This window comes from Pseudophryne corroboree, chromosome 2 (assembly GCF_028390025.1).
Source record: "Pseudophryne corroboree isolate aPseCor3 chromosome 2, aPseCor3.hap2, whole genome shotgun sequence".
Taxonomy (NCBI): Eukaryota; Metazoa; Chordata; class Amphibia; order Anura; family Myobatrachidae; genus Pseudophryne; species Pseudophryne corroboree.
In genome coordinates, this window is record NC_086445.1 from 844690995 (window position 1) to 844718795 (window position 27801).

Sequence of the window (27801 nt, forward strand, 5' to 3'; positions counted from 1 at the left end):
TTAGTCTTATACCCAATGGCATGGTCCCTTTATCAGAAAGGTATTAATCCTTATCCTACCTACCAGTGCCCTTTGTAGAGAATTAGCACACAGTGAGTTGCACCCAGTGCACCCAATCGGTACCTGCAGCCAGTGTATAAGCGGTCGGCAGACTCCCCATACACACAGTCAGATATGCCAATATATCTGTAGTTTTATCAGTTATTGGTTGTGCTGCACAGCCAATGGGATATGTCTATGAATGATGCCATTCACAGACATATCGGGTGTGTACAGCTGCAGACCACCTTGTGATGTATTGGCTGTTTGCTCAGCCGATGTGTCGTCTAGCGTGTATCCCCAGCATTACAAAGGCATTTCTTAGTGTCTACTACTACCCTTATACTGTAATTTAGAGAATGGGATGCTAAATACAGTACTAATTATCATTTTCTACAGTATGTTAATGATTCACAATACAATATGAACTTATTTGTGACTTTCATGTATTTTCAGGAACAAAAAACCTGTTTCATGGATTCTGATAAGTCTCTGCACATCTTTGCTGGTCTTCTACATAATCTTTATTGCTGCAATGGAAATCTCACACATGGATACAGACAATATCATCAGCAATGATTCAGAAAACGAAGTGTTTTTAACCGATTTGGAAATGAGAAATAATGAGGGGATGTGTACCGCCCTGGCTGCTTTACAGCACTACTTTCTCCTCACAACATTTGTATTCACAACAATGCTGGGAGCTGAGTTTTGTATCCGCTTTATTTGGTTCACTCCTTCCTTGCCAGAACACTTCATGAAGAGCGCACTCTCAATTGGATGGGGTAAATCATTATTATCAACTTGTACTTGGATTTGGCAAAACTTTCTATTTTCAAACAGAAACTCAGACAAGTATAGTGACTGTGAAATGTAACATTTTCCCCATTTAAAACTAAAAATTTAAATAGTGTCCTTCACAGGTCAAGAGGCCGATCAGAAGTGATGGTCTGGCACCAGTTCATTACATCACTAGCAGCTACTACACTGCACCACTAAACATGCAGTGTTACTGTACATACACTTTATTGTTATTAACCACTAGCCCGGCATGGTCACACCAGACTGTACGTTATTTGTCCTGGTCGCAAACGATGCGACCATTGAGAAACACGGAGTGGCCGGCTGCTGGAAGAGAATCTTTCTGCAGCCACAATCACAGAGGGATCTCCCAGCCCCTCTGCTTCCCTGCACACTCAACCAGTGTCTGCCTTGCTGCCGATCACTGCTGATCATTCAGCATGGCAGGACCCTGACCCATCTGCTGCACAGGGGAGCAGACACCTGGAAAATGTAGATTAACCCCACCGAGCCCCACATGATGTACCTGGGGGCTGCTCATCTGAGGGGAAATTAAAGACTTGATAGTCGCAATGGTTACCAATGGTTTCAGATGTTACAATTGTGATGATCTGATGTTCAAGTCATCACACTAAGCAGAAAAATATGTTGGTCCTACTTCACTGTTTCTGGGTTCTATCACAATTTATGCCTTTGAGCTCTCCATATTCCTCCCCATATAGCATTAAACCACCTTACATGCCCTACACATACAGTATGGCAAATCATATTCATATTTTACATACTGATAATGCTTGTAAATGCATTGCCTTGATCTCACATAGCCAACTGGTGTAGTGCTGTGGGCAGAGGGGGGATGGGGGGGTAAAGGCAGGCAGCAGTTTGGATAGTGTTGGGGGTGGGTGTCAGGTAGTAGCTTATGCAGTGCTAGGAGAAGGTCGCATCACCTAGTGTTTACCCACCATTAGTCTCATACCCAATGGCATGGCCCTTTTATCAGAAAGGTACAGTATTAATCTTTATCCTACCTACCAATGCCCTTTGTAGAGAAGTAGCACACAGAAACTTGCACCCAGAGATGCAGTACCCAGTGCTTTGCCCAGCAGCACCCGTGTTATGTGACTGCTATCAGTGTGCATGGTAATGATGCACATCTATGGTTGCTAGCAGTACAGTATATGTACATAGTGGAGGTAATCTGGAGACTGCCTGTTGGGATTCTGGGAGTCACAATGCTGATGCCGGAATCCCGACAGGCGGTGAAATGCTGCCGCCAGAAAACCGGCGAACCAGGCTATTCTCCCATAGAGGAAGTATAAAACCTGTGGCAAGCGCAGCGAGCCACCGTGCCCTCAGCATGGAGAGTGCAGCGAGCATGCAAGGGGCTTTCTAGCACTCACCCCGCTGCCGGCATGCTGTCAGCATACTAACGGCCAGGAAGCCACTGTCGGTATTTTGACAGCTGGCACGTCTTTGGCCGCCGCTCCAGCGCTTCTGAATCTCCAGGAGATGGAGACAGTTTGAATCTCATACCTGTCTTGGAGGCTGGAGCAGCACGCTGGTGGGCAGGTAGGAGGGAAGTCTCAGGAGGCGCTAGGAGTGATTGCCTAGGGAGACGGGCACCAAGGAATGGGCGGTTTCCTGGAGGACGTGGTGTGATTCAGAGTCCTGTGTGCACCTCAGCCAATATCATTTGATTATTGGCTGAGGCGCACACAGGACTCTGGCTCCTAGTACGTCCTGTAGGACCCTGTACTGCGTAAAAATGTGCTATAGGGCTTATCTTGTGAACACTGTGTTCGGATGTTTAAAAAATATATTTTAAAAATATTTATTTATTCATTTTATAAAATCATTTTGGATAAGTTTAAATACATGTTCTTCATGTAATTCACCCATACAAATACCCCAACAATTTCTGAGCAGTTTTTGTGAAAAAATTTTTTGGCAGTTAACTGGATAAATAACACTTGTGCAAGGCATAGGTGCCGATTTGTGTTTTTGTTGGTGGGTGCTTGGCAGGAGGTGGCAGCGGGAATGAACGGGCGGCCGCGGCAGTGACTAATGCCCATTACACATTATGCCACACACCGTAATGCCCATTACACATTATGCAACACACCGTAATGCCTATTACACATTATACAACACACCGTAATGCCCATTACACATTATTCCACACACCGTAATGCCCGTTACACATTATGCAACATACAGTAATGGCCATTACACAACACACCGTAATGCCCATTACACAATATGCCACACACCGTAATGCCTATTACACATTATGCAACACACCTTATTGCCCATTATGCAATATTCACACACTGTAATGCCCTTTACACATTATGCCACACACCGTAATGCCCATTACACATTATGCAACACACCATAATGCCCATTATGCAATATGCCACACACCGTAATGCCTATAACACATTATGCCACACACCGTAATGTTTATTACACGTTATGCTACACACCATAACACCCATTATGCTTTATGCCACACACTGTAATGCCAATGACATATTCTGCCACATACGGTACATTTAAGGCCCTGACACCATTTTATGCCCACACACAATAATGCCCCTTACAAATGATGCCACACAGTAAGGCTTCTAATTACTTTTAAATTACCTGTCTGTTGTCAGGGGTCTCCTGTGCATTGCCAGGGTTTGATGCGCATTTCCAGGGGTCTACTGCGCATTGCCAGGGGTCTCCCAAGTAAAGTTTGGGAGGGTGGGTAATCGGTAAGTTTACTGCTATCATTCTTCAAGGCTTAGTACATACTGTATGTGCATATGTGAGAGTAAAAATATAGTATTAAATATAGTAATATAATAATACAGTCAAAGTACCAAAACTGCAAACTTTTAAAGTAATGTTTTCCATACAGTTCTCTTGTCCAAAGGATCATAATAAGCCAGAAAATTTACAACCAGTGATGAAAGATACCTGTGAATATTAACCGCTTTTTCCCAATGTAATATTATTTCAAAACATTACGAAGCTCTAAACTGTATGTTTTAAAGTGTGTGTGATTGAGTGACATTATTGTATCCAGAATAAGGAGCTACTTGTGCTGAGCGAGCAGCAGCTTGTGGACTGTGATAATGTAGATGATGGCTGCTGTGGAGGATTAATGTGAAGTAATCAAGTAAAGTTTGGGAAGCATCAGTAACTTTACCGCTCACCCCTGCAGCCCCTGCAGTGGATTGAGATGCGCTGGGAGCTGCGGAAGTGCTTCTGTTCATTGCAGTGTAACAAGCCTCTTAAAATGCCTGCCGCCAAGGAGACAGACACTATAGGTCAAATGTGACCTCTAGCGTCTGTCTCCTCTTTGGTGGCGGCCATTTTTGGTGGGTGGTTTTTATACTGCAATGGACGGAAGTGATTCCGCAGCCACCAGCGCATCTCAATCCACTGCAGGGCTGCAGGGGACTAGCGGTAAAGTTACTGTGGCAGCGGCTGGTTCCATGGGTGCTTCTCATTTTCCGTGGGTGCTCGGGCCTCGGGGAATCGGCGCCTCTGGTGCAAAGTGTGAGGATTTACCACAATACCAGCAACAGAAGTCAACATTAACAATTGTAGATTCTTTTTCTCTAAATCATACGTTTTCAAACTCGGTTCTCAAGACCCCAAACAGTTCATGTTTTTCAGGTCTCCTCACTGAGTCGCAAGTGAAGTAATTAGCTTCAACTGTGGATCTTTTAATATGTGTCAGCGAGTAATGAGTTCACATATGCACCTGCTAAGTGACCTGGAAAACGTGAGCTGTTTGGGGTCCTGAGGACCGAGTTTGAGAACCACTTCTCTAAATGCAGTCAGAACTTGGCTAATGTTACACTAGATTAATTAGGACTAAGAGACATCACCTGTTTACAGCCTTTACACTGTACAATCTTTGCACAAATTGAATAAACAATATATATTGGCTAAAGAATACAGTATTTATATTGTGTTTAATATATTTTGATTTTATTTTATCATTAAATGTTTCTATTTTATTAATCTTCAGATTAACACCAACGGCGGGATGTTATGCCGCCCGAGTCTGGCGGCTGTGCTGAAAGGCGGCCAAACTCGGACAGTTTTTTAAAGGGGCAATCACTTACATGGTTTTGCCTCATAAGTGATTGGCCCTTTAAAAAAAAGTATGAGTTCAGTCACCATCCCGTACGGCTGCCGGGCTCTGGCGGCATTACATCCTGCTGCAGATCTTGGATCAAATTCTTGGATTTTTATTGATTGCACATACAGAAAAGGAATGTGGGGGATTTTATTTATCTCTTTATTTAATTACTTAGTAATAGTGACTTACCTGAACAGAGTTTTTCAAGATAACTTATCAGTTATAATGGTTTTACTATGATCAATAATATTTTGGTGTTCCAGTGCAGACAATACTTTAACTATGATGTAATTGTAAATACAAGCACCTCCAGATTTATTGTTTTGCCCAAGTAAAATGGGATCTTCTTTCTTGCAGTATTTCATATTGAAATTGCTCATTACTTTATACAATACTAAGAGACAGCTGCAACCTTATAGACTACAGCTGTAACAAGGGCCATCTTAACAGCTGTGTAGGCCCCTGGGCAAAGCAATGCACTGGGGCCCCAACCCATCATTCAGTGGTAGGGGTGGGGGGTGCTATCAGCTTTGATGTCCCACGGGCGGTAGGGGGTATTCTGTTTTCTTCTAATTACTCCTTTACTGCACAGATGGTGGGAGATGGGGCAGGAGGGAGAACTCTAAACTGTAGAAGTGGACATTAGGCTGAATGAAGGGGCTCCAGTACATGACTTCCAGTGTGGATGGGGGCAGTGGCGGATTGGGATCAAACACCAACCTGGGGAATTTATGGAAGCAGCCCTATTGGGGGTGTGGTCTGTTAAGGGGAAGGGGTCTGTTAAGAGGGCAGGATCACTTCTCAGAGGTTGCCGCTCTGGCCAGTTCAGTGAGAGTGCGGGAGCTGGGGTGGTGGCGGGTGTAGTGAACCTGGCTCCGACCATCGATGTGCTGCTGCTCCTGGGCTGGGCTCATTGAAGAGACCTTTGGCCAAGGCCAGAGAGAGGATGCTGCTGGGCTGGTTAACTTTTTCCAGGTCCCTCATTGGTAGAACAGCTTCGCCACTGTTCACGGCTAGCGGCACCTGGAAGAGCCCGCTAGCCTAACTTCTGGATTGCATTCCAATGACCCGCAAATACTGGAAGCAGTGTGAGCCAGCCCAGCCGGAGTGTGAATCGGCCTGGCTGAGGTGGGTATGGGACCAGCCCATCAGAATCTGTCATGGTTTCCTGGTAGACCAATCCGCCCCTGGAAGGGGATGTTTAATACGCAGTGGAGGGGTGGATAGTGGAGTGGGCTTAATATTCATAATTTTCCGGTGGGAAGGCAGCTTGCTTGACTGTAGCTATCTCCAGTCCTGGAAATAGATTTCTTAGATTTCAATGGTATAAAAAACTAGAGAGTCCCACCTTTCAGGAGGTACTGGGGATTTGGGGATCAGATTTCAGGAGCCAGAGTAATCCTCAGACAAATATATAAAACTGCATACCAGTCATTTGGAGCTGGAGCAGGGATGATATCTCTGGTTCTGTGCATAGTAGAGACAAGCTGCCTGTGTTGCCTGAAAGGGGAGAATCACAGCTTTTGGAGTATACCCTCAGACAAACTCTAAGTCAGACCTGAGATATCTCGCTAGGAAGAGAAATTAACAGGCTCGAATGAGGACCCCTGCTTTGAAGTCAGATGTCTTCGGTTCCCCAGGTCCGATTTTAAATAAATCTGGTAACCCTGGGAAGAGGGGACCCTTAGCTATCATCATAGGGCCCTAATACTCATGGGGCCCTTGGTCAAGTGCCCATTGAGCCTATACAAAAAGAATGCCCTGGCTGTTACATTATTTATCAGCTTGAGACAGACATAAATATAATTAGACCAGTCTGTAGATAGGAACTGATTCATAGTTGTACAGTCTTGCACATTTGGCTGTGTAATACCGTACAACTAATATGCCAATTGTGCAGGAGACGTCTGAGGAGAAAAGAAGCCTCCTGTCGGCATTGCGGATCTGAATGCTGTGTCCAAAGACACAGGGACGACTCACCATCACAACCATCAGTGGCAATGGCCGCAGTCATCAACCATCTGAATAAGTCTAATCATACTCAGAATGGGCGAGTAATCTTACTTACCTTTCTCCAATTGACACCTGAATAACCATATTAATGGCATTTAACCTATGGATTTTGAATACATTCTACTAAAACAGATGTCAGCAGTAAGACCTAAGGAAACGAATGGCTCATTCAGTAGCTGTGTTAACATCAATTGTGATTATACCCTTTAATTTACATCTATCTTTTGTACCTAAAAAAAAATATCATTTGATTTTTCCTCAGCATTTAATTGTTGATTAATGATAAATAAATTTGCATTGCAAATTAGAAACGTAATACATTACCAATTTCCTGTGCTCTGCCTTTAGGACTTCCAGCACTGATTGTCCTGATAACCATTGCAGCTACTCTCCCGGGAACAAATGGTTATAACCGAAAAGAATTGTAAGTAATATAAGAATCTATAATTTTTTCCCCCCATTTTTTGGTTTCCTTAAGTCAAGGTTATCCAACATTTTAATACTAACTACCAACTAGTTAGTTGAAAATATATATTGCCCATTTGTATGTATGGTATGCAGTCATTATATCAACATTCAGAACATTGATATTCAGAATGTGACATTTACATACTGTCGACATTGTCATGATGTCAACAGCCAGAATGTTGACAGACCATTTTAGTATTATTAGGCTGCAGTTAGGGTTCAGCAAAAAAAGCGATATTCACAATCTGGCAATTTCAACATTATATCCATGTTGACATTATGAATGTCCACATTCAATACATAGCTATTTTGTACAACATCTGTCTGTACAATTATAATTCCACATCTATAGTTTAATTACACACATCTGAAGATAAGTTTAATCTTAAATACGATTGATAGATGCCTCTAGAGCAGTGGTTCCCAAACTTTTTTTAATCACGGTGCCCTAGAGTATCATAATATCTTTCATGACACCACTAGGCCAAAAGTTTCTTATTGAGTAATTTAGATTTGTTTTTTTAAATCAAGTAAATTGGCATTATACAGTATGTCATCCTTAGGTCCATTTGTGTAGTGAGGGACAAGAGTTGCTTCTGCTTGTACACATATGGTTTTGCCTATTACATTGACCAGAAATTATATGAATTGGTCCTGGATCACCAACTCAGGGCACCCCTGCAAGTGTCTCAAGGCACCCCAGGGTGCCACAGCACACAGTTTGAGAACCACTGCTCTAGAGCAAATATGCAGCCAATCATCATTATCAACTTGATAACTGCATTTCTGTAATACAGGCACTGGGTTTACACTTAGTAAAAAATGTCATAAAGTGCCCTATCAGTTACATTCTCCACATAGAGCCTTCTTAATACTATAAAAACACATCTACAAAATAAAGCAGAGACAACTGGTTGGCATTTAAAAATCATGCTTATTAAATTATCCAGGCACTAATATATATTTGTTTTATTCTATAGATCATAAAATGTACAATAGTAAAGTAACTATACTGTATATGCAGACTTGCAGCAGACTCTTTGTGTGCCTTTAGACGCACACTTAAGTTTTCCACAACTTAGGAAAATCACTATAAACACCAAAAATAAGATACTGCGCTCATATACTATAGGAGGCGGCTCTTTCACAAAGCTCCAGGAATGCAGCAAAATGCATTAGTGGGATCTGCTGTTTGTGTCTCTCAGAGATTGTGCTGGTAGGGACCATTATCAAGGGGCAATAACATGAACGTCCGGTTTAAAGACAGCATCTCGGCAGCAGGCGCTCACCCTATAATCTCCCCAGTGGTCCTGTAAACTGTGAAGAATTACAGATGATTGCACTAACACTTAAGATCACTGTTGGAATTTACCTGTGAATAAGAGAAATCAATGCCTGCTGGTAAAATAACTCTTATCCAGGTTATGGACACAGTGCTCACAAGTGCTTACAATTATAACTAGCCTCTGGATATTAAGCCTTGTACCGGTACACTCTGATTATTTTATGCATGTGATATAAGTCACATTTAAGTACATCAACAGCAAGAGACTATAGAAGGAGAGTATAGATAAAAATTATAATGACATAGCAAACAAACTAAACAAGTTTTTTTCAACGGTATTTACCAGAGAGGACCAAATGCTGGGTCTAACACAAAATCTCAACAAAGATAATGTCCCACTGCTAAATGCTTATTTATGGGAGGAGGTAGTCTGTGACCGATTAAAAAGTTAAAGATTAATAAGTCACCTGGTCCTGATGAAATTCACCCGAGGGTTCTTATGGAGCTGCACGCTGAACTAGCAAGACCTCTATTTTTGATCTTCATGGATTCGGTTAAATTGGGTATGGTTCCCAAAGACTGGCGTATTGCGGAGGTAGTGCCAATATTTAAAAAGGGGAGCAAAGCTGAACCAGGTAATTATAGACCAGTTAGTCTTACATCTGTAGTGGGCAAAGTATTGGAAGGTATTCTAAAGGACAGTATTCAAAAGTTCCATGAAGCAAATAAGGTCATTAAAAGGAAGCAACATGGATTTGTGAAGGACAGATCATGTCAGACCAACTTACTTGGCTTTTATGAAACAGTAAGTGCGAACCTGGATCAGGGTAAGGAGGTGGATATAATTTTTTTAGACTTTGCCAAAGCTTTCGACACTGTACCACACGTGTGTCTTATCTGCAAGCTACAAGAAATAGGGCTAGGGACCACAATATGCACTTGGGTCAGTAATTGGTTAGATAATAGGGGGCAGCACGTTGTGGTCAATTGATCATTTTCAAATTGGACTAAAGTACTAAGTGGTGTGCCACAAGGGTCTGTACTTGGACCACTTTTGTTCAACATTTTCATTAACGACCTAACAGTAGGTCTAGAGAGCATGGTATCAATTTTCGCAGACGACACGAAATTGTGTACGGTTATAAATACGGAGGGGGATGCTGAGTCTCTTCAGAATGACTTAACTAAACTGGAAGCATGGGCAGCAAAATGGAGAATGAGATTCAACACAGACAAGTGTAAGGTAATGCACTGTGGGGGCAAGACCAAAAATAACACCTATGAGGTAATATTAGGGGATTCTGTACTGGAAAAAGACTTAGGAGTTCACATAGATAACAAATTAAGCAGCAGTATCCAAAGTAGGAGTGCAGCAAAGAAGGCTAATAAGATATTAGCATGCATAAAACAGGGAATTGATGCAAGGGACGAGAATATTATACTCCCATTATATAAATCACTAGTGAGTCCTCATCTTGAATACTGTGTGCAATTTTGGGCACCATATTACAAAAATGATATCCTGGAGCTAGAAAAGGTTCAGAGGCTGGCGACCAAACTAATCAAGGGCATGGAGACGCTGGAATACGAAGAAAGGCTTGTAAGGCTAGGCATGTTTACATTGGAAAAGAGGCGACTAAGAGGGGACATAATCATCATCTACAAATATATAAGGGGTCAATACACAGAGCTTGGGAGGGACCTGTTTTCTATAAGATCAGCACAGAGGAAACGTGGTCACTCACTTAGGTTAGAGGAGAGGAGTTTCCGCACATTGAGGCGAAAATGTTTTTTCACAGTAAGGACAATACGTGTTTGGAATTCTCTGCCTGAGAGAGTAGTAACTGCGGACTCAGTCAACACCTTTAAGAATGGGTTAAATAAACTCCTATTGGATAAAGATATTCAGGGTTACGGAGCATAGGCACGCATTATAGTTAATATAACTAGCACGCATTATAGTTAATATAACTAGTCCTAACATAAAAATAACTAGTCCTATAATAAGACTGCATAGGAGACCACAAATAGGTTGAACTCGATGGACAATTGTCTTTTTTCAACCTTAGTTACTATGGGGCAGATGTATTAACCTGGATAAGGCATAAGGAAGTGATAAACCAGTGATAAATGCAAGGTGATACACGCACCAGCCAATCAGCTCCCGTATGTAAATTAACAGTTAGGATCTGATTGGCTGGTGCCTTTATCACCTTGCACATATCACTGGTTTATCACTTCCTTATGCCGTTTCCAGGTTAATACATCTGCCCCAGTGTTACTATGTTACTATGATATACAGCATATGTATTTTTAAACTCCACCTCTATAACAAATAGTATTTATTCACTATTGAGACTTGGTACTTTTTATTTTTAATTATCGTAGTGGCATCCAGTTACACTTTGGTTTTTATAAACATGTGTAATATAATTAATTCATAAATTGTTTATATTGTATAAAAATGTGTGTCTAGATAAATATTTCTGCCATACCAGAACTCGAATATGAGCACAGTATCTTATTTTTTGTATTTAAATCATGGACAAATTTATTTTGACAAATCAAATTGAAAATTGTATTAATCTAATTAAATTATTTAAGATACTATTAAAGCTTGTATGGTGCTGGATCGAAAACTGATGACAAACATGACAACTAAAAAAATCATACAATTTTGTCCCCCGTATTTTTAGAACCAGGACCAGGCGCAGAGCCCTGTGCTGGTTGATTAAATATGGGGGAACCCCTGTCATTTTTTCCCCATATTTTTCCAACCAGGACTGGCTCAAAGAGCCAGAGGCTGGTTATGCTTAGGAGGGGGGACACCACGCAATTTTTTTTTCAGTTTTTACACTAAACAGACCCTTTCCCATAGATAACTATGCACAGATCTCACTGATCCGTGCATGGTTATCCAAACTCGACTGGAAAAAGCAGGTCTATTTTTTTGCTGCTTTTTTTAACGAATCTAAAAAAAACAGACCCACACTTGGGCACTCAGAAACTAACACCCAAATACGAATGAATAGTGAATGCCCGTATTGTATGACATAACAGCCGTGTTTGACCGATGGTCTATTCATTCATATTTCGGAACTTTGCAAATCAAACCATTACGAATAGTCCAAACACTGCCGAGATTGGTGCTTAGTGAATTCCCGGATTGGGACTTAGAAAAAAAAACACAAATCGGACAAACTCGAATTCTTAGTAAATATTGGCCCTTGAATCAAAAACACACCCAGGGCCAAATGTAATAGAGTGAGAGTTTCCGAAAGTGAGAGATTTGGTAAGGTTTTTCAGTTTTTTTTAAAGTGTCAATAATTTACACTGCAAAACCAGGTTGATCTTGCTGTGTAAATGATTGTGACTTTAAAAAAAACTGCAAAACCTTACCAAATCTCTCACTTTTTGAAACTCTCACTCCATTACATTTGGCTTGTGTTAATTCCCAGGAGGGACATTTACTTGGCATCACATCATACAAAGGAGGGCATATCCACTAAAACCTGAGCAAATGCATACAATGCAGCCATTATACAGCCACAGCAAGGCAACTAAAGTAGCTGCAGCAGCACCACCACACACACCCGTTTAAACTAAGCTAAACCAACCAGATAATACCTCTAAACAAATATTCAACAAACAAAAATAAACCTCTGTCCATCGGATGTACATCATCAGGCTAAAACAAATAAGCATATCTGCATCTAATCCAGTGGTCATAGAACAGGGGTAAATTATCCCAAATGGGGTAAAAATGAAATTCCTGCGGGTAAGGGACAGTCATGCTGCTGATACACAGCTCCGTCCATCACCGGCCGGCTCACGATGTGACGTGCTGACATCACACCGCGCTCCCTCCTTCCCGCCTTGCGCTCTGCTCCTGGCCGTCCTGTGCCGTGTTCCTGGCCGCGGTGTGACGTGCTGACATCACATCACGCTCCCTTATGCCCGCCGGTCCTGCACTGTCCTATCCTCCAGCCCGCGGCCCGCCAACCCACACACAGAACTTGAAATGTTCTCTGGTTGACCGCTGACGGAGTTCCGCAGGATCAGACAGTGGCCCACATAACAGTGGGAAATTCCCACTGTCATTACTGAGGTGAGGATGTGACCATCTGTCTCCTAAAATTCATGTCGTCGTGCCCCCCCATCCATCTTTCTTACATTCATTCTGGTGTTTTGGGGAGAAAGTGTTAATTAACCCATTCATTGCCAAAAATAATTGGCAAAAATAATAATAATAAAAAAATACACACACACACACACACACACACACACACACACACACACACACTATCTCAGAAATGCCATGTAAACAGTGATAACCAGTATATATGCACAATAATATATGATTTCCTTCCTTTCAAGTCAAGGGGGTAATGTCGGCGTATCTAAATATATTTTCGGGTAAAAGGTAAAAAAGTTCCCTGATCTAATCAAAGACTGTTCATTCATCACACCCCCATTCAAACATAACAGACAAGTAACAGCAGAGTTGACCTTCGGCCTAGCCTCACCCATGACCATGCACAACTTCAATGTTTGTCAAGTTTGATAGAATTACATGAGCAGCATCTGATTTTAATTCTATTTTCAATACATTATATTATCTAGAAGTGCAACATTTTTTTTTCTATTTTTCCATTTGGTTTCATAGTAGACCATCCAAAGAAACAAAATGGGCAAGATTGCAGCAGTAGGTCCAAACCATTCACAATGGCCTAACAAAGATCCAAAGCTGTGCGTTATTCCATGTCTTTATCACCTAAATGAATAATTACTAGAGATGTGCACCGGACACTTTTCGGGTTTTCTGTTTTGGTTTTGGATCTGGATCTCCGTTCGTGTTTTTTTATCTGGATTTTTGCCAAAACCACACTTTCGGGTTTTGGGTCTGGATTTAAAAAAAGAAAACATAGAAACAGCTAAAATCACCAAATTTGTTCTTGTTTTTTTTTGTTCCTACAGTATTATTGACCTCAATAACATTAATTTCCACTCATTTTCAGTCTATTCTGAACACCTCACACCTAACAATATTGTTTTTAGACCAAAAGGTTGCACCAAGATATCTGGATGACTAATCTCAGTGACACAAGTAGGCAGCACAAACACCTGGCCATTCTAGGAGTGGCACTGCAGTGGCAGACAGGATGGCAGTTTAAAAAACCTAGGCCCCAAAGAGCACATAATGCAAAGAAGAAAAAAAGACGTGCATGATGGAATTCTCCTTGGGCCCTCCCACCCACCCCAATTTTGTATAAACAGGACATGACACTTTAACAAACCAATCATTTAAGCGACAGGGTCTGCCACACAACTGTGGCTGAAATTATTGGTTTGTTTGGGCCACCACCAAAATAGAAGCAATTAATCTCTACTTACACAAACTAGCTCTACAGTGGCAAGATGTCATCCTCAGATTCTCCCCCCTTCAGTGTTTACATCCTCATCCTCACAGAGAAATAATATTCAAACAAATCAATTATTTAGGCCAGTGTACATTTCTTTTCACAGCAGCACCCCAGAATTTTGACAGCATACAAGACAGGGCCAATGTACATTTATTTTCACTGGAGCACCCCTATATTTTTACAGCTTACTGGACCACCATACTTTTATTTTAACAGCAGCACCCCTCTATTTTTTTACAGCATACATGACCAGTGTACTTTTTTTTAACAGCAGCACCCCTGTATTTTTACAGCATACAGGACCAGTGTACATTTATTTTCACAGCAGCACAGCAGAAGTTTTATAACATACAAGACCGGGCCAGTGTACATTTATTTTCACTGCGCCCTAGAATTATTACAGCATACAAGACAGGGCCACTGTGCAGATGGAGCCATGCTCCCTTTCAGAGCATCTCTGTCTGGTTGCATGGACAGAGATGCTCTCCATTCAAGTGAATTGGGCACGTCTTTGCCACGGGTGGGCACGCCCAGGTGGACGGGAACGCTCTCAGTGCTAGGCATGCCCGGGCAGGCGTGCCTAGTCACAGATGGAGCCACGACTAGCATGGCTCCATCTGTACATTTATTTTCACAGCAGCACCCCAGAATTTCTACAGCATACAAGACAGGGCCACTGTGCAGATGGAGCTATGCTCCCCTTCAGAGCATCTCTGTCTGGTCGCATGGACAGAGATGCTCTCCGTTCAAGTGAATTGGGCACGTCTTTGCCACGGGTGGGCGCGCCCAGGTTGACGGGTACGCTCTCAGCGCTAGACATGCCCAAGCAGGCGTGCCTAGTTACAGATGGATCCACGACTAGCATGGCTTCATCTGTACATTTATTTTCACAGCAGCACCCCAGAATTTCTACAGCATACAAGACAGGGCCAGTGTACATTTATTTTCACAGCAGCACCCTAGAATTTTTATAGCATACAAGACAGGGCCAGTGTACATCTATTTACACAGTACCCCTGAATATTTACAGCCAGCACCCCTGTTTTTTCACTGCATACAGGAGGACAGTGCCCCCTGTACAACACAGTGACAGCCAGGACAGCAACACCCATGTACAGCTGCAGCAGCCCTAACAGCACATAAACACCAGTGACAGCCAGGACAGCACCCCAAACAGCACAGGGACACCACAGTGACAACAACAGCACCCCTAGAGAGCACACACTGACACCAGTACCCACAGAGAGAGACAGAGGTCTGTCTGGAGTGAAAATGGCGGCAACGCGCGGCTGTTTATATGGAATCCAAAACCTGCGAGAATCCGACAGCGGGATGATGATGTTTTGCCTCGTTCTGGGATCTGAGTCTGGTGGAAAGTCCCAAGCCGGACTCGGATTCTGGCTTAGAACGTGATGTTCGGGGGGTTCCATTCTCTGAGAACGGAACCAGGTCATCTCTAAACAACACCCCTGTATTAAACAGCATACAGGACAAGGCCAGTGTACCTTTATTTTAACAACACCCCTGTATTTTTACAGCATACAGGACAGGGCCAGTGTACCTTTATTTTAACAACACATCTGTATTTTTACAGCATACAAGATAGGGACACAGCACTCTTGTATTTTCACAGCACCCCTGTATTTTCACAACACCCCTATATTTTTACAGTATACAGGACAGTGCCAGCACCCCTGTATTTTAACAATACTCCTGTATTTTTACAGCATACATGATAGGGCCAGTGTACCTTTATTTTAAAAACACCCCTAAAGAGCTCACACTGACCCCACCCGATGCCACCACCCACAGAAAGACAGAGGTCTGTCTCCCTCACTCTCCAAATCCAGAGTGAAAATGGTGGCAACACGCAGCTCCTTTTATGGAATCTAAAACCTGCAAGAATCCGGCAGCAGGATGATAGATCCAAACCCGCTCATCTCTAATCATTACACATTTGGGAAGATCAAAACTTTGCATTGCCTCCAACAATTTCTCCTTCAACTCCATCCATAACATTCCCCAATAACCTAACTAACGCACATCTGTAGTTAAAAGAAAACTAACCAGCTCACAAGCTGCCTCTAAAACTCAAAAAATTTATATCCAATAAACCTTATGGAAGAAATACTTTAATAAAATCATACCTAGATAAAAATTTCATCCAAAACAACATTCACCCAAACAACAAACAAAGATAAACTACATGAAATGACACTGCAAACTGGTTAGTAAAACAAAACATGGTAACCAGACCGGAAGTAAAACAAAAAATCTATAGGATCTTTTCCATATATTTTCATTTGCTTTAGAATAAACTACTTGTTGCCTTTTTGTAGGAATAATAAATCCCTCACAGACTAATGCAAAACACAAGCACCACAGACTGGAGTTGAATAGCTTTTCCTGGTTGTAAATACCTATGATTAGCTAACGACTTCTAATGACCCAAAGCCTGAATATCAGAAGTGGAAAAATATGCTGGAGCAGCACCAATCATGAATAAATGAGTGACAAATGGGGTCATTCAGATCTGATCGCTAGGCAGCTATTTTTGCTGTCCTGCGTTCAGATTGTCGCCCCCTACAGGGGGAGTGTATTTTCTCTGTGCACGTGTGCGAACACATGTGTAGCAGAGCTGCACAAACTGATTTTGTGCAGTCTCTGCACAGCCCAGGACGTACTCAGCCACTGCGATTACATCAGGCTGTTCGGGACCGGATTTGACATCAGACATCCTCCTTGAAAAGGCTTGAGCCTGCCTGCATTTTTTCAGACACTCCATGAAAACGGTCAGTTGCCACTCACAAATGCCTTCTTCCTATCAATCTCCTTGCAAACACCAGTGCGAATGGATCCTTCGAACAATACCATCGCTGACTGGCGATCCCCATTGCAGAAAACGTACAGCAGCGACCAGATCTGAATGACTCCCAAAATCATTAGAAGAGAGTTCCATGAATTCAGCAGCTCTTTTCAAAACATGACCAACCTAGTACTTAATTAGAAAAAATCAACCAAACCTTTAGAGCTGATAACAAGCATTCCTTAAAGAACCAGGCAGATCCTAACATCCAATCGAAAAAAACAAATTGAAGGCGCTGTCCAGAATAGAGACTATTTATTAAAATAATTTGTAATTAGACATGAAAAATAATATACCCTTTTGCTACTATTCTTCAATTATTCAATAAAACATAAAATTTATTAAAAAACACTTCGCTTAAAATTTACTACTAGCACAGCTGTGTACAATAGTTACACTTGCTAATAAATCAACACTGGCTACACCATCTGAAACAATTGTTTCATATTCCATACCACAGTGAAACACTATTCATTTCAATACAGCCTACTGAAATCTATAAGTCCAGACTTATCTAGAGGATTAAAATACTGCATACAATAGTATTTATAATTGCTTATATCCTCCCGCTGGTAGAAGGTAATTATTATTCACAGTGCTGTTGAAATAAAATCCATCAAATGAGGTGAAAAAGCTGTCAGTTTTACTGATCTCTTTGTATGTGATTTTAACGGGCGTCCCCGTTTACTGACACTTTCAAATGGCAATTGCGTTGTGGAGACTGTCAGATGTAATTCACAGTCAATTGTGGAGCCGCTACAGCTATCTGTAATTAGTGCTCACCCGTGTCTTTTCAAATCTGGCCGCCTAGAGCTGCATCTCCCGTCAAGCGTTCGTCCCCATGTTAAGCTCGGCGGTTCCACCGCTGACCTCTGCGCCGGAGGTCTCACAGTGGAAGTCTCGTAGTCCGCCTCCAATATAATTAGGTGCAGGCAGTTGGAAACGGGGCACTCTTTCGGCTGATACGGGGTCGGCTTTAGCGGCTGACCAGGATCACCTCACGATCTCCGGGAGTAAAACGAAATCTCACCGGCACTTGGAGATTAATCTCGTTTCAGATGGTTGTATCCATTGACAATAGAAATTCAAAGGAATAAACAGAACAGGACACCTGTCCTTAACTGTTATTCTTCCGGCGCTGATAACAATTAGTAATTAATTAAAGTGCATCAAAAGCAGATGAGTATGACAACTAGCTAGGTTGCCAACTAATTGAAAAACAAGAAACAAATGTATACTCCGCGCTATATGTACACTGTATCAAATTAAACTATAGTGTGCAGTCTGTCATATGGAATAATTGACTCAGTAGAACTATGAAAGTATATCAATAAATTCTTTATCTAATAATTAAAAAGGGTGTACATTTCAAACAAGATAAGCAGCATGTATTAAGCAACAATTGATTTATAATCACAATTAGTATAGCATACAATGAGATGAAATATCTTTGTTATAATGCTAGATAAAATAGAAATACACTGGCGTCCCAGTGTTTAATAAATGTCTCGTAAAAATAATCACAGCCTTATTAATGATGAACTTGTGTGTATATTGATGTATAATTACCCATGTGCAGGTTCCTGAGAGTAAGAATAAACAGGGTCCGTTAGGATGTCTGTGCACATATATGGGTATACAGTTAATTGAGCTGATTATAGCTGGTTTGGAAAAAGCCGTATATTTATCGCGGCTATGCTCCGGATAGAAAGTAGTTCTTAATAACCTGTGTGAAGATCTCCAAAGGACCCACCTCCTCAAACCGGGTGTTAGACCTCACTGCGGAGGCCAGTAGCAGTCACTCGGTACGGGTGAGCGGAGAACCGGACGTCTGCAGCACGGCACGTAGATGGATGTCAGTGCTCTTGCCGAGAGCCGCCGGCTGAAGTGCCCGGCGTTTATCCAAACCGTAGTGGAATGTGGCTGTGAAGGCCGTTAGCTGTGAGGCCGTTTAGCAAGATCGATCAGCAGGTAATGCCGAACGGCTGAACTTTGAAAAGTGGGCGTCAACGCGTTTCGTCTCCTTGGCAACCGGAGACTTCCTCAGGACGAATACCTCCCCTCTATTCGGTCACACATTTATACTCTTTCTAATGAGATTACTTGCAACAGCTGGATCTGTTTAATAGGCTGAAATGTTTAAATTATATGCTGCGCATAATAGAAAATTATTGTTTGTAGTTAAAAATTGATCATACAACACAATTAATAATATATTAAACATCTACTGAGTCAATTTAACAAATTTTATACATTAATGAGTATTTTTCTCAATTTAAACTTAATTACCATAATTTCTGTCTATTAGTCAAACATCAAATTCAGGCATATGTTTCTATATTATATATACTATTGACTAAACGACTTTCTCTTATTAGTAAACAAGAGTCCCCAAACATTATAAACTCCTAGACAAAATAATCAGTATTTAGATCTTTACAATATATTTGTATAAAGATAATATACCAGTAAAATATATACGATTAGTACATATATAAAACAAGAGTTTCAAACATTTATCTTGAGTTGATTAATTAATTCTACAAATCCATAATAGATATAAAGAACTCCGTATTTGATAAGCAAATTCAGATAGAGAATAACCAAGAATGGACTAACTTTAGATTTTAGCTCTCGGCAAGAGCACTGACATCCATCTACGTGCCGTGCTGCAGACGTCTGGTTCTCCGCTCACCCGTACCGAGTGACTGCTACTGGCCTCCGCAGTGAGGTCTAACACCCGGTTTGAGGAGGTGGGTCCTTTGGAGATCTTCACACAGGTTATTAAGAACTACTTTCTATCCGGAGCATAGCCGCGATAAATATACGGCTTTTTCCAAACCAGCTATAATCAGCTCAATTAACTGTATACCCATATATGTGCACAGACATCCTAACGGACCCTGTTTATTCTTACTCTCAGGAACCTGCACATGGGTAATTATACATCAATATACACACAAGTTCATCATTAATAAGCAGTGACGTGCGGTGAGGTTACTGGTTGGGGAGGCACTGGCAGCTAACAAGCCCTCCAAACACCCCCCCCCCCTCGAAAAAAAAAAAAAAAGTGTGGTCCCCCGACACATCAGCAAAACCAGCACTAGGCAGAACCAGCCAGGGGGAGTAATGCCATAGCAGGGGAGACACTCAGTGTGGGGTCCCCCTGCCATAACATTAATCTGCCCCCCCCAGCCAGTCAGCCCAGGGTTGGAATTCCTCGGAAAGTGGGAACCCCAAAAAATAAAAATGGGGTCCCCCCTCCCGAGCAATAACCAGCACTGGGCTGATAGCCCAGTGCTATGCCCCGCACCCCTGGTGGCGGTGGGTGCGGAGTTCATTGTGTTAATATTGTTCTTTACAGGTGGCCACAGGTCCCAGCAAGCCTGCCCCAGCATGCTGGCACTTGGAGAACCACAAGTGCCAGCATGCCCGGACATAAAGGGCCTGCTGGCACCTGTAGTCCACCTGCAAAGAATAGTAATATTGTTCTTTACAGGTAGCCTACAGGTCCCAGCAAGCCTGCCCCAGCATGCTGGCACTTGGAGAACCACAAGTGCCAGCATGCCCGGACATAAAGGGCCCGCTGGCACCTGTAGTCCACCTGTAAAGAAAATATTAAAATAAAAACACCACACGTCTTTAAAATAAGCTTTATTAAACCGGACCTTCACCTGGGGGCGGCGGCCTTTAAGCTCTTTTGCGTGGCCGCCGCCTTCCCAGGGCTTCCGGCGTCTTCACCTGGGGGGGGCGCCACCTCCCCAGGGCTTCCAGCGTCTTCACCTGGTGGGCGGCGGCTGCTAAGCTCTTTTGCATAGCCGCCGCCCAGCCAGGACTTGCGGCGTCTTCTTTCTTCAGGAGCTCTTCACAGCTCCTCCTCCGCCGTCGGACTGACCTCCTCCGCCTCGCGCTGACTTATATAAGTCAGCCGGAGGGGGTGGGGCGATGACGCGGCGAGCCGTGATTGGCTCGCGGCGGCCATCTTGATTTTCAAAAATGACGCTGAGGCGCCATTTTTGAAACTGGAACCGCTCCGCTGCCAAACTCTGCTGGATTAAGGTACATTTCCGCCGCCGCACCGCCGCCGCAACCCGCACCGCCGCCGCATCCCGCCGCCCGCACCATCGCCGCATCCAGCCGCCCGCACCTCCTCCGCCAGCGTCGCCCACACAGTGATTGACAGCGGATCCAGTGACGGATCCGCTGGCCAATCACTGTGGCCTCACTGACAGGGACGTGCTTTCATAGGTTGAAAGCACGTCCCTGTATGAAAGCGGCACCACTAATGGTGCCGCTTTCCCATATATTTTCAATGGGCTTTTAAAGCCCAAGGCTAGTCCCCGCCCGTGCCCGCCCCCCGCTCCCCATACTTTCCCCAGTGACAACGGGAGGCACCACGATCGGTGCCTCCCAAACACATACAGACTGGGGAGCAATGATCAGAAGAATATTAAGAAGATACATATGACACAGAATATGTGTCATATGCATCTTCTTTGTATTATCTTAATCATTATGACAGGGGAGGCACTGCCTCCCCTGCCTCCCCTGACTGCACGTCCCTGTTAATAAGGCTGTGATTATTTTTACGAGACATTTATTAAACACTGGGACGCCAGTGTATTTCTATTTTTTCTAGCATTATAACAAAGATATTTCATCTCATTGTATGCTATACTAATTGTGATTATAAATCAATTGTTGCTTAATACATGCTGCTTATCTTGTTTGAAATGTACACCCTTTTTAATTATTAGAAAAATAATTTATTGATATACTTTCATAGTTCTACTGAGTCAATTATTCCATATGACAGACTGCACACTATAGTTTAATTTGATACAGTGTACATATAGCGCGGAGTATACATTTGTTTCTTGTATCCATTGACAATGCCTATTCTATACCTTGTATAAAACACTCTAAAAGGTTAAAGAACACAGTACGCAATTGGCGTATGGAATACCGTAAGAGTACGCACATAGCGTAGCGAACGCTTAGCCGTGGACGAGACGCACGAGCGGCACGTTCGCTCATGGCTTAGAGCGTAAAGGCAAGCACGCTATAGGCTGCCGACTAACGTAATGATACGCTATCAGCGTAGCGGACGCTCGAGACCACGAGGAGATCACAAGCGGCGCTGACGCTCACAGAGTTAAACCTTTATAACTATACCATAAACAATGTACTTATACTGTAAACCCTTGTGCAGTGATAAGGTGTAAATGCAACACAGTGTAACCTTGTTAGTTTAAAAGCTGTATGAGCATATGTGACGCTCTGAGAACCCCTTAGCAATATAATAAACACTCAAATACCGGTCTAAGGGTCTAACGCCTTTTAAGGAAATGAATGAACGTTCAATTGCAAAAGAATAATACAATACAAGTTATACACTACCAAGATAACATAAAATACCTAACCGAATCACTACACATAAAATACAATACAATACAGATACAGTTACATTTAAAGGGGGGAAGGAGAGAGAGAATGGCTTATAACATTAAAATAAGAGACAATATGGTTGCAGAGAACTTACGCACCAGGGGAAACAATCGCAAGCGCCTTTCTGGATATCCAGCTCCCGATTATCAGCAATGAGAACCGTTGAAGAGAGTAGAGAGCTGGCCCAGATCGGCTTGTCCTTTTATACACTACACACAATACAGTACAATGGTCCCTACATTCTTATTGTTCATTGGACACAGGAATTCGTCTTCGCATTATAACAAAAGGTCATAGGTTGGTTCATACAGGTGGGCTGTGACTATTCCTAACTGCTCAGGTGGGTGGGAAACTGGGTTTCCCGCCGCATGGGTAATAAAGTGCAAATATAGTAAATGTCCATAAACTTCTTATGTCCATAACTATACGCACGAATGATTAATCCGCTTCAAACCAACACCGGAATATTGCTAATTATATTCTCTTCCGATGGATACTAAACACCACTATGTAACCCCTGTCTGACCCTTCGTATCATACAAAGAGGGATCTCTTTGTCTCTGAACATACTACATTAACTAAACTTTCAGATTCTATCAAAGGGACCATAATCTACAAAATACATTATATGACTAAAATATGTTACGATTGAGTCGCCCGCTAGACGCACACAAACTCTACCGTAAATGCGCATACCGTGCGCCTGCGGGTGTACGCACCTGAGAGTATGCGCACGCACGGGAGGCCTCATGCACACACAGCAGGCACTCGCATGAGGTGCATATATGGCAGTGTGTAGCGTGATATTTTTCTGACTTTGACAGTCCACCCTTTGGCAGTCACCAATAACTGCCACTTCCTAAAACAGTTCAAAAAGAGAAAAATATATGTCATGTATAATACATTTCTATGATTGGGTAGGGGAGGAGAGGAGAAGGTAGGAAAAGGGTATGACCTAGTGAGATAGCAGAAGCATGTGTGTATGAATCCATGTTTGGGGGGTTTTAAATCAAGCTTCGAGGTATTGCGAAGTATACATTTGAATTCCTTCTTATCCCGTGGTACGGGTCTGTGGATGGGCTGTCAAACTTTACCGAGCTCTCTTCGGCTTTTGGTTGCAACAAAATGGGGGAGCACATTTTAGTTGATGATACATGAATACGGGAATATGTGAGTGCTGATATCTGTGCCTATATTCCCTATCGACTATGTGTGTTATTACCTGAAGGTTGTAGAGATGAAGATAAAGAACAATTATGGTAAATGCAGTGATAAACTATGTGAGTTTAATATACATTTTGCCGATTGAGGTCTTGTCTTGTGTCTTGTCTTGTCTTGTCTCGATGTACATGTTGACTGTAGTCTCCCGATGCTTTTGCTATAGACGGTGTGCAAAAAGCTTTTTCAATGTCCATAGACTTACAAAAAGTGTTGGGCTAGCGTAAAATTAAAGGTACTAGGGATATGGGGGGTCTATGGCATAGTCCATCAGTTGTCTGTGTAAAAGGTTGTCAAATTCTTCTTCCAAGCGGATGTCTTTGTACCTTGGAGGAAAACAAAGGAGAAACGGGTGAAAGAAACGGACCGTGGAATCACATTTTCATCACAACATTGTCTCTATCGTTGGGTCATAAACCAAATCAGTCATTGTTATTACAGTATCTTCACTTTTTAAACTCATCACTCGGGCGCTACGTTTACACTTTGTTAAAACCCGAACGCATCTAAATATCAGACCGACCAATATGATGACACCCAGAATACACAAAAGAAATTTCCCTACATCCATGATAATACCTTGGGTCCATTCTCCTAAACCAGATAACCAATTTCGTGGGTTCAACCATGACACCCAACTGGTCAGCTCATTACCCACAGCGGCAAGGGTGAGATTGTGTTTCCTTCGGAACTCCCATTTTAATTGCAAAATGTCATCCATCTTTTTGTCTATGACCTCGACCGGGTCCTCGGTGCTGTTTGTAATATATGTGCAGCACTTTATTCCATACTGAGTCGCTAGGGTAACACAATACCCGCCCGTCACAGCTGTGAGATAATTGAGAATCATCCTATGCTGAACCAGTTCTGTTTTATAAGCTTGGAGCTCCCTTCCGGTATACCTGAATGTGTCATCATACATTTCAGTGATATTGTCTAATAAATTTGCAAGCGCAGATATGTATTTATAATTTATCACTCCTCTGGCGGTACGAGTGATATCTAACGCGATTAGGAATTGAATCCCGGTGGATTCATTGATCAGGTCAGAGGCCGGATGCTCTGTTCTTTCTATTAGGTGCCGTTAAACGATGTGTTCGTAATGAGTGTGAGTATAAGGAGCTTGGGCACTGCGGTGAATATCCTTCATTTTAGTGTGGGATATGGTCATTACCTCAGGCAGTACTTTTCCAATATAACATAACCCTTCTGAGTTTGGGGCAAGCCACTTATACGCCTTCCTCCCGCATATGAAATATGCATCATCGGGGAGAACATATGGGACGGAGTAGGACATTACCATATTACACATTTTCCATATGAAATCTCTTAACCCTAATTCTCCCATCTGTTTAGTACACGTATCAGTTTGTACGATATGTGCACAGTATCCTGGTGATACCTCTCCAACTCTCATGGTCCTACTTCCTAGGGTATACCTATATCGGAAATATTTTCCACTACCGGCTATGTGGCGTATAAGTTCTGTATCTGTAGGCATTCTATCGGCTCTGTATGAAAAGGTCATGGTTTGGTTATTCCATGACACTTCCCAATTTCCCGGCTTTCGGGGATTGGAAATGTTAAAACATACTAGGGATCTATCCACATGATATTGGTGGAGCTTCAAACTAGGAGGACTGGAGATATTAAACCTCCTGTCCACTGGCCTCCCACCACTTAGCTCAAGTACCTCCCCTATAGTTAAAGGGAATGGTACTAATCCTGATTTGCTATGGCCTTGAGGTACTTGAGAGCATACCCAACAATCTGTCTGATTTAACACTTTACCCACTAAGGAATGATAGTCACTCAATGGATGCCGGTCCATGTGGATATTAAAACTGGACTGACATTTCTTGATACACCCATCCTCGACTACACTGTCACAGAGTCTACAGATACAGTTCTCCTCAGCTAACAATCCTTCACAATTTCTTCTATTGTCAATGCTACCAGATCGTTTTCTGATACTCGCCTTTACTCGGTGATTATGTTGTTCTTGGAAATCTACGCCTCCATCTCTGTCATCAGAACCCATTCCAGAACCTCTCTCGACCTCCATGGTACTCTCGCCGGAACAGACTGCTCTGGTCAACATCATGGTCAACAGGAAAATCCATATCACAGTCTCTTGGGGCAAGTCCATCTTACAGGAGGCGAAAAGGAGAAATTTGTAATGGGGGTACAGAAAAAAACAGTTTGAGGGGGAGAGAAACTTGTTACGATAATTAGTTCTCTAGTCTTGTTGTTCTTCTTGTTCTGCTGTCATCTCAAAGGTGCTGTCTCTCAGTCTTCCAACCGAACATTCTGGTGATACAATATTCCTTCCAAATCAGCGATCTCTCTGTAAGGAGCAAAAATCTTGCATTACCATTTGTCTAACTAATGTGTGACATACCATCTTTAAAACATGAAAACATGAGTGAGAAGAGAGAAAACAAAAAAACAAAAGAGAGAGAGAGCAATTCATATACATATATATTACATAAACCAACAATAAACAACAACAGGAAAGAAAACATTTTTCAAACATTTTAAAACATTGTCAGATCTGCCGTTCATCATCAGGCTGTCATATCTACATGTCCAATGGTATCCTTGCTCAGTCCCTCCCACCAGCACCTCCATACTCCACCCTTTGTATCTGGCCAGGATACATTGATGCGGGTAGGTCATGCTGGGGTTTGGTAGACTTCTGCAAAGACCAAGTAGCTATGCAATGTTTGAGTCCTGCTGATGACCGTCAGAGATGGGAAAAAAAAAACATTTCACAGATACATTACAAATTTTTCCCGGTCATTCCTGTGTCTTCAGGGAATGACCTCCCAATTTATTAACAATTATCTCAGGCTTACCATCAGTCCTAATGATCACCTTTTCCTGACTACATATCATGGGTGTGGCACAAAATTCTTCCTATATGATCCCTGATTTATATTTCCAAGTGTCGTAACTCTGCTCGTGTTCTTGTCTAGAGGATCTGACTTTATGTGGGCTGTTGCAGTTGCTGGCATAATGCCCTTCTCTTTTACAAAGATAACAAACCCTTGGCTTCCTCCATGTGCCAGTGGCCTGGGGTTTCGGTCGATTTGATGCCTCCTCTAATGCTTGGATGCTCATCATCATCAACCACTTTCCCTGTACTTCCCTGATTTCTTGGATACCATGGTTATGTTGTTGTCTAGGGGGTTGATATGACTTTTGTATATTTCTTGATCTACAATCTCTTGCAAAGTGTCCCTCTTTATGACAACTGTAACAGACTACCACATTTGAATTTCTCACAGGATTTTGGGTCTTAAGCTGGTGTGGCTTTTTGGTTAGAGCCTGTATACTTACAGCCATCAGCTTATTACTCCGTGACTCCCTGTGTCTGGTGATGTTCTGATCATGATCAATAACGGCCTCTCTTAATGTAGCCACCGAGATATTTCTCCAGTTTGGGTTGGTGGTCTGTACCCTTGTTCTCAACACCTCCTTTAAACCATTCATTAATAACTTAACCGCTACTTCTTTATGCTGTGCATTTGTTTTGATGTCTGTGATCCCAGTGTCTCTAGCCATTACTTGCAGTGCTCGATTGAAGTAGTCAGAAGTACTTTCCTTTTCTCCTTGTCTTATGGTGAGGATTTTGTTTCACTTGGCAATGGCTGGGAAATATACTGCTAACTGTTGGTTGATCTGCTTAATACATTCCTGATTGTGTTCCTCCGTACGAGGTACCTCTGTGTTTAATTTACAATCAGCAATAAATTTCGCAGGGTCAACACTGGAGGGCAAACATGCCCTCAGCACTGTCCGCCAATCTTTGTTGGTGGGTTCTGTTGAGTTTCCTAGTTCTTTAATAAATCTCTGACATGCAACTAGATCTTTCCTAGGATCAGGGAATTCAGACATAATTGCTCTCAATTCCATCCGGGACCAGGGACGGCACATTGCACTGTCCTTGACGGGAATGCTTCCCTGATCGTCAGTCTTCCCATTGGGGACTGTGATCACCCTGACAGGACTAAATTCAATTACATCACCTTGTGTTGGTTCTACAATATGAGGTACATTTGTTTGTGCGTGATATATAACACCGTACGTACCTGTG

The 27801-nt window shown here is 42.4% G+C and overlaps 1 protein-coding gene across 2 annotated transcripts in view; it reads left to right on the plus strand.

Moving 5' to 3' along the window:
• The first annotated feature begins 500 nt into the window (after positions 1–500).
• Positions 501–27801, plus strand: part of ADGRG7 (adhesion G protein-coupled receptor G7) — a 90385-nt gene continuing 63084 nt past the window's right edge. For both annotated transcript variants that reach the window (XM_063957362.1, XM_063957363.1), the window contains exons 1-2: positions 501–824; positions 7343–7418. In XM_063957362.1, the coding sequence (XP_063813432.1) occupies positions 575–824; positions 7343–7418 (326 nt within the window). In that variant the 5' untranslated portion in view covers positions 501–574. The remainder of the gene's footprint in view (positions 825–7342; positions 7419–27801) is intronic.